This window comes from Arctopsyche grandis, chromosome 1, assembly GCF_051622035.1.
Source record: "Arctopsyche grandis isolate Sample6627 chromosome 1, ASM5162203v2, whole genome shotgun sequence".
Classification (NCBI taxonomy): Eukaryota; Metazoa; Arthropoda; class Insecta; order Trichoptera; family Hydropsychidae; genus Arctopsyche; species Arctopsyche grandis.
The window spans coordinates 27,048,271-27,057,202 of NC_135355.1; the positions used below are offsets into that span (position 1 = coordinate 27,048,271).

At 39.6% G+C, this 8,932-nt stretch overlaps 2 protein-coding genes across 2 annotated transcripts; one reads left to right on the top strand and one right to left on the bottom strand.

The window, feature by feature from the left end:
• Positions 1-1,833: 1,833 nt before the first annotated feature.
• On the top strand, positions 1,834-2,634 carry LOC143917424 (uncharacterized). The gene is made up of 2 exons (XM_077438935.1): positions 1,834-2,301; positions 2,407-2,634. Exons 1-2 carry the CDS (start codon positions 1,834-1,836, stop codon positions 2,632-2,634), a joined length of 696 nt encoding a protein of 231 aa, XP_077295061.1.
• Positions 2,635-6,144: 3,510 nt separating this feature from the next.
• LOC143917429 (uncharacterized) lies at positions 6,145-8,616 on the bottom strand. The gene is made up of 3 exons (XM_077438966.1): positions 7,830-8,616; positions 7,165-7,230; positions 6,145-6,605 (listed from the first exon to the last, which is right to left on the bottom strand). Exons 1-3 carry the CDS (start codon positions 8,614-8,616, stop codon positions 6,145-6,147), a joined length of 1,314 nt encoding a protein of 437 aa, XP_077295092.1.
• Positions 8,617-8,932: the final 316 nt, after the last annotated feature.

The window sequence follows — 8,932 nt, forward strand, 5'->3', positions numbered from 1 at the left end:
ATGATTAGTAAAAACCTCTTTAGCGATAGTGGACTTTTGGCTACCTTTTTTTAAATAAGGGAAAAACCACAAGTTCCTTTTTTATAGGTAAAGTACATTCAGTCTTAATTCAACTTTCAATTAAAACATTCATCCGTTATTTGTTTCATTTCATTTCACATTTATCCGACCTGTTTTTTTATTGATTCGCGACTATTGAACTTATCTACTTGACTTCCCGCTACACATCTACAACCTGGACCGCCCTTGGAGAGTGCAGTAATTAAATAAATGTATGAATATAATTTTTCTTTTAATTAATCATTTTGAGATTTTTTATGTTGATGTGGTGAAATCTTAAAATTAATTAATATTGGGTATCCTATTGGCAGCGTTAACACTAGAGGTATCTACCACGGTATTTGATAGACCTATCAAATACAGCGTGTTCCAACGCTATTTCTTGTTTTCCAAGGCAGTAATCTAACCCACGAGTAGCTTTATAGCTACTCGTGGGAATCACAATGGAGAATAGTAAATTAAACGAAATAATAAATAGTATAGAAACTGAAGTGAATGAACTCATAACCTTCATCAGCAATCATGATAACGTCCACAAACCAATTAAAAAAGGTATTTCAATAATGCTGTCGTTAACAAATAAACTGAGAGAAGCGGCAGAAAAGAACTATACCACAGAATGCCGTTGTCAAAACAATGTAATGGCTGCAGACAACATTGTGAATGCTGGAAAGACTGCAGAACCGATTCCAAAAGAAAACACTGATCGGAATAAGAAAGGAGCCCGAAAGCTAAATCTTACCAAAAAAGAGATTACATCAACAAGAAAGGTCAGAAAAAGTTTACAACACGCGGAAAACGCAATTATGGGATTAAAAAAGGCAATTGCCACCATTGAACCCGCAGTGCCCACTCACAATGACCACACAGAAGACGACTGGAACCTGGTTCAAAGCAGACGTCACACACGACAAGGCAATGGTATTTGCAAGGACAAAGACAAGAAGAAGGAAAAAACTTTAAAACAAAGGAAGCCACGTTACAAGAGAGATGCTGTCCTCATCAGCAATCAAGAAAGTGGGAAAACATACGCAGAGATGGTGAAAATGCTCCGAGAGGTAAAACCGGACGAGATTGGATACGAATTAACAGCTATCCGCAAGACGCGCAAAGGCGACGCCATTATAGAGCTGGCAAGAGGCTCAAAGGATCCAGCGGACCTGGCAGGGGTAATAGCTGGAGCACTGGGAAAGCCAAACGCCGCGAGAGGACTTGTACCAATCGAGACAATAACAATCCTCGACATCCCGGAAGGCGAAGAAGAAAGTGACATCGTTACTGCATTATGCGAGAACAACAGCGCTTTGAAAAAAGAGGATATCACAGTTAGATACTTAAAAGCTGGCACGAGAGGCACCCAAATAGCAATAGTTAGCCTTCCTGCCAAAATTGGAGTCTATTGGAGTCTAAAATTGGAACTACTACAGGCAGGGAAAGTAAAAATAGGATTCCTGAGGTGTAGGGTGCGCCGAAGAATCAGCGTCATGAGGTGTTATCGGTGTCAGGGCCTTGGCCACAGATCGACGACTTGCAGCAATCCACAACGAGAGACATGCTTCAGATGCGGGGAAGAGAACCATAAGATAGCTACCTGCCAGAACAAACTATGTTGTCTGACCTGCAAAAACAAAGAAGGAGCCGACACTGAACACCGCAATGGCACAAAGGAATGTCCCATATACAGGCAAGAAGCAAGAAAAATGCAAATAAACCTAAATGGCCCTAACATTCCTACAAATAAATCTCCACGGTTGTAGGGTTGCACAGGACCTTATGCATAAGGTGGCTGAAGAAAATGGGGCTGACTTGGCACTTATTTCTGAGCAGTATCGCGGGAATACCCCACCTCGCTGGTTTTCTGATGCAGATTCTAGAGCGGCCATATGTGCCTTCTCCCCTCTGCTGCATATTACTGATGTAGATAGTGGTAGCAAAAGCGGCTGGACTTGGGTTGAGATGGACAAGGTGAGGATATATTCTTGCTATTTTTCCCCGAATTCAATATACACCGACTTCGTAGAAGGTCTCACCCGACTGGGAGATAGCATCAGCGCTTCTCCTCTACCTACGATTGTCGCTGGTGACTTTAATGCAAAAGCTCCTGAATGGGGGTCTCCACACACGGATAGAAGAGGTATATTGCTTTCAGAGATGGCTTCACAGCTGCGACTACACGCTATAAACACCGGATCTAGCACCTTCGTGCGCGGGAACAGTGCTTCGGTTATAGATGTTACATTTGTACACGAATCGCTACTGGGAAGAGTTGGACATTGGGAAGTTCTTGACACCCATTCTTACAGCGATCATCTATACATCAAATTTACAATAAAAAATTGCCTAAAGAAGACAAAAAATAAAGCACTCGAAGGGTGGGCAGTCAGGAAATTGGACGCACCAGCACTCGAAGGGGCCATAGCGCTCAAGAGAGAGACTGTTTTCAATGGTATATCTGGGAGAGGGGCTGAAGAAGTTACTCAATCGCTCAACGACCTTTTCCGCTTTGCTTGCAACGCCTCAATGCCCAAGCTTGGCAGCGGCGTGCGTCGACCCCCCAGTGTACTGGTGGAATGACGGGATAGCAGAACTCCGACGGAACTGCACAGCTTGTCATCGCAGGATGCAACGACATCCCGACTGCGACGAGCGACGTCAAGCGTATAAAGAGGCTAGAAAGGCTTTGCGCAACGCAATCAAGAGAAGCAAATCGCAGTGCTGGGAAGAGATGTGTAACTCTGTCAACGCCGATCCATGGGGTACACCTTATAAGATTGTGAGGAGGAAACTTCGGCGATCGATAGATGATCCTTACCTCAACAAGCAATCAAATCTGGAGATGATAGTTGATGGACTCTTCTCGACCCGGGAAAATTTTGACGTCATCGTCAGAAGAAATATGGACAATGATATAAGCGAACAAATACCCATCTTTACTGATGAGGAACTAAACATGGCTGCCAGACGACTACAGACTAACAAAGCCCCAGGACCGGACTGCGTCCCAAACGCAATCATCAGACGGGTCGCTGACTCAGATCCTGCACTACTACTTGCAGTCTACAACTCTTGTCTGACAGAAGGGACGTTTCCTTCTTCTTGGAAGAGACAAAGATTGGTACTTATTCCGAAGGGAAACAAGGTCCAGAATAGCCCATCTGCATACAGGCCGCTTTGCATGCTGGACGGACTCGGCAAGCTTTTAGAGAGACTGATTCTCCAGCGGCTACAGAAGTACCTTGAGGATCCTACGAAGGGACTTTCGCCACACCAGTTTGGCTTCCGCCCGGGGCGCTCGACAATTGAGGCAATACAACAGGTCATTGACACTGTTAAGAAAGCATGGGAGGGAAGTGTCAAAGCAAGCGGGCATGTCGTGATGATTGCACTTGATATTAAGAATGCATTCAACTCAGCAAAATGGAACCTGATCCTTGAAGCGCTCCAAAGAATTGAGACACCAGCATACTTGGAGCGGATAATCAAAAGTTATCTTTTGGACAGACAGCTGGAATACAACTGTAATGGCATTCAACGACAGCGAACGATCACGGCAGGCGTTCCACAGGGCTCGGTACTTGGACCTGCACTGTGGAATGTCATGTATGATGGTCTTATACGTGTTCCATTTCGCCCAGAGGCGAAGATAATCGCCTTCGCCGATGATGTAGCATTGCTAGTTGCGGCGAAATCTGTAGAACTCTTGCGAGCTATTTGTGAAGACTCGATCGGAAAGATAAGGAGATGGCTGTCGGACGCTGGATTGGAATTAGCAGTTCAAAAGACTGAGGCCGTGTTCTTCACCAGACGAAGGAAGTTAATACCGCCGCAACTCTTCATCGACGGGCATGAGGTGAAATATAATAGATCGATCCGATACCTGGGAGTATGGATCGATGACAAACTTCGCTTCACTGTACATACAGAAAAGGTGGCAGCAAAAGCAGCAGGAGTTGCCGAAGACTTGGCCAGGTTGATGCCCAACATAGGAGGACCCAAAACAAACAGAAGAAAACTTTATAATGAAGTAGTCCACTCGGTTCTGTTGTACGGCGCTCCGATATGGGCGGATGCAATGATAACGGAAAAGGCGAGACTCAACATAGCAAGAGTTCAGCGAAGAAGTGCGCTAAGAGTTGCTGCTGCATATCGCACGGTATCCGAAGCAGCCATCCTCGCAATAACAGCCATACCACCCATCGATCTGCTCGCAGAAGAGCGGAAAGCGGTCTACAGAGGGGAGCAAAAAAATGACTCAAAAGAAAGAACTATGTCTTTGTGGCAGACTCGATGGGATGCGTCAACTAAGGGTCGGTGGACGCATCGACTCATCAGAGACCTGAGGGTTTGGAGCCGGAGAAAACATGGTGAACTGTGCTTTCACCTAACTCAGATTTTAACAGGACATGGCTGCTTCGGAAGCTATCTGCACAAGATAGGAAAAAGAGCAACACCAGGATGTCATCACTGCAGTGCAGAAAACGACGATGCTGAACACACTGCATTCGATTGTCCAGCATGGAACGCACATAGAACCAATCTAAAAAATGAACTCGGTGTTAACTCATTAGCGACGACTAACATGATTCCTGCTATGCTTGAGAGTGCAGAGGCGTGGACAGCATGCACTACGTTTGCAGTATGCATCATGCGGGAGAAAGAAGAGGCAGAACGCGATCGAGAGAAAAAAAGTCGGACTTTGTAAAATGACGAGAGCCTAGATGGCTATTCTGGCTGCCACCCTTGAGCAATACTTAATTAGTAGCCGGGTGGTAGCTGAAGAGGAGGGGGGTTTTAGTGGGTAAAAATCCCACACTACCACCGGAATTAAACACGTCGGTGGTGTCTTCTAGAAGATTTCCCCCCGCCGGAAAAAAAAAAAAAAAAAAAAAAAAAAAAAAAAAAGGCAGTAATCTGAAATCTTTGGCGAGCCACACGCCCCTCCATAATTCCGGCAGTACCCATCGGATTGCCTTGGGAGGATGTCGTCGATATTTCAGAGAGCGTGTCCTTTTTTCAAGGAAAAAAGACAGAAGAATTAATTTTTTAATGAAATAAAATACATATAATGTTTAATTTTGATAAATTTGTTGTTGATAGTAAAATATAATCCAAATAAACATTTTTTTATTTTTAATCAACCGCAGGACCCCCAGATATCTTATCCACGAGCCGCCACTGCATATATCTATTTCGGAAAGTAATACAGCAGTTCTCGTTCTGTAGATACATACATATGTATGTATATAAATTTTTAAGAATCAAACCTCTTTGCAGCTGGACTTCTAGAAATACTACACATTGAGATTTTAAAGTGCCTTTAAAGTAATTCAGATGCGATATTACACAACAATGAAAATAATTATAAAATTAATTTGTAAATAATAATCATTAATTCGTAAACAATAATCTTTAATTTGTAAATAATAATCATTAATTTGTAAATAATAATTAAATTAATTTGTATAAAATAGTAATTTGTAAATAGTAATTAAATAAAATTCTGTAAAACTAAAAAGTATAAAATAAAATAAAAACTGAAGTAAAAAAAAGTTTTTTAAAAACTAGCCTCTTCTATGTTTTGTATACAATATTAAGATTTATAAAATAAAAAAATAATTATAAAAAAAGTATATATAAAAAAACTACTAAGATTAGTAAATATAATATAAAATATATGTATAGTTTATATTGTCGTACGTTTTTTATTGAAATAATGTTTAAATTGTTTTTTTTTATTTTATATTTTATATACATATGTACATATATTTTATATTATATTTATCAATCTTAAGTTCTTTTTATTTTTATAATTATTATATTTACTAATCTTAGTAGGTTTTTTAAAAATATGTATATAATTTTTGTCACACAAGCACACGTCAGACATATACACATTGACACACACATACACACACGCACACATTCTATTTTTAAAAATAGACTTTCTTCAGTCATCAGTAACATTTCTATCTATGAATTTTTGATTTAATAGAAAATATTGCTCTAAATTTATCAATATTTATATCTATCTAATTGCATCGGAACCCATCGAAATAACTATATATTCAGAATAATTTACTGCTTTTAAATTAAACCGTAAGATGCGAAGTCTTTAGCAATTCCATTTATGCGTTCCCTGCAACTCTTGGATAGCAAGTCATCCAACGTATCCAAATTATATTCTCCTGGGATAACATCCAAATCCGGCACGTCATCTTTCTCAGATAGGATTAAAGGAAGCAGCATCATCGAAGAGATCAGTCCGAAGGGCATCGTCGATTTGATCTGATCCTCGTAAACTTCACGCGGATAGCATTCGCTTAACTCGCAACCCATCATAGTAAGGCTTTTGTTCAACATCTCGTAGTATAAATCTAATGATTTCGTGTAATAATCAGATCTTATTTGTTCGTCCGTGCTCATGAACATCATGTATGCTATGTCTGTGATCGGTGAAGCAAAGCGAGTGACCTGCCAGTCGATGAATCTCAAATCCATAACTTTGTCGTCCTGAAAAGTAACAAATGACATGGTTATTACGATGGCTAATATTTAGTAATGTGTCGATAAAATTAGTGGAAAAAAAATCGAAAACTGCCACTTCCGGTCAACGGATGTTCGAATACACACACAAACACACGATCAGTAATCGATTCCGAGTTCGAATCAGTCAAAATCTCAAGTTCGAATTTTCGCATCATCACAAAACTTCATCTATTGTTACTTTTTTGTGAAAGTGTTATATCTTCTTTTTCTAATCTATGTACATATGACAGCGTGTGCACACGTTGAAGCTCTAAAATGTAATGCTAAAATCAACATACTAATGAAAAAATCATTAGTCCATTTGATGTTTTCTTTTAAGGTTATCTCTTATTATTTATGACTGAGACTTTCAATATCTTTATTGATTGTAGACTGTACAACCATATGATCTACAAATTTTGTCTGAGGTAATTTTATGATAAAACTTACCGTTTTGCTGAAAATCGCGAAAAACCCATATTTTTGACCTTTGACCTCAGGAATTTTTTTTCCAGGTATCAGAACGATGAGGAGTTTTGACATATCATTTATAATTATGTTTTGAACAATTTTACTCACTTTCAGTTTGTTGTGAATTTATGTATCCTTGAATGTCTAAATTGACCGGACTATATGTACGAGTAACTGTATTAATGATCAATTAATATACAAATCTTATATGTATGTTGGGTACAGTGATCGAGACTTTTTTGGGTTGAGAAAATATGTCCCTTTTACACTATAGAGATAAAATCCCCCTTACGAGCTAAAAACACTGCATTAGAGACCAAAGATAAGCGGATGCAAGGAGATACATAAAGTGCACGCCATGAATCTCCATGCGCGCTTTATATCTCCATGTGTCCTAATTTAGACCAGGGGCATCATTTCACCTTTTCCCATGGGGAGGGGGCAACATTTTTGACCAGTAAGGAATGTCTTTCTAGGGGGAGGGGGTGTATTATATTATAAAATAATCTCCTGAAAATCTTTCAATGCAAGACAAACAACAAAACAAAATATATTTGGTAGTTTTCAGGAAAAAATCCACGTGTTTATTTTGTTGGTTTAGTATTTTAATTCAAACTTCATAATAATACAATCCCTTTCAAATCTAGGGCGGGGCGGTTGCCCACCCCAGCCTCTCCCCCACATGATGCCCTGATTTAGACACAGCTTAAGGAAGTAGTGTGTATGAACAATTATTTTCAGGGTTATTCATTTATGTAAGAAATTGGCTTTACTTTCTTCATATTTAAACATAAAGTTGTTGATCCAACTGTCACCGTGACATATGACTTTATAAGGCGCCGTCCTTTCGGGATTTATAAATTTTTTGTACATTTGAACAGTATTGTTACACGCGTCTTCAACTCTTTTCCGGATTTCAGAATCCTCGATCACCCTTGTACACTTATTTTTCCCCATTTCTATCATTGCATCGCCAGCTTCGAAAATGAATGGCTTTGAAATCTCCTGGGTGAGTTTTTCAAACAACTCCGGATTGGTTTTCTTTATGACAAAGGAAGTGGCATGTAAATGGGCCATAGTCTTTATCACAAGCTCCAAGTGTTGTTTATCAAAAGGTGTCTGTCGGATGTACATCTTGTACCCTTCCACGGCCAAATCACTGATGAAAATGCACTTCTTCTCTGCTTCATCGCTACTTCCATAGTACTTTGCGTGATAAAACCTATCTTTCTTGGGTATCTCAAAATCGTCCTGAAGTGCGTCTAGTGCCGGAAGTACTTCTGAATAGGTAAAGATTTCCCTTTCATAGAGGGAGCCTATAGGAAAAGTCTCACTCGATGCTTTAAATACGGGGGAACATTTCACAATCACACTGATAGATTTTCCGTACTTATCGCTTGCTTTCACACGGTAAAGGTTTCCCATATAGTTATCACCTTTATCAGTAGCTTCCGAAATGTCCAATTTGGCATCTTCGATATTTTCACTTGTAGATATTCTATTGATGATTTCAATTATATCGTCTTGCAGGACTATGGGAGTTTCTTGGCGTTCATCCATGTTCAATTCAGTGAACTAATTTAAATTTTAAAAAATAAAACAGTTAAAAAAATAGCTTTATAAATGTACATCTCATCATATGAATGGAATAATTTTACATTAAAAAAACCTCATATGGGATGCTTATTCACGTTGCTAAGGTACGAAAACAATATGAAACTTTGTCGCGCGTATCTTAAACACAAGTATTAACGCGTCTCTAGTCCATTGTTGATGTTGTTTAAACATCGTTTCTCACGTCTACTATTTACTAACTAGTGTTGGACCCGTTGATTTCAACGGGTGGTTTCGAAAAGGAATTGAAACTCGAATAAAA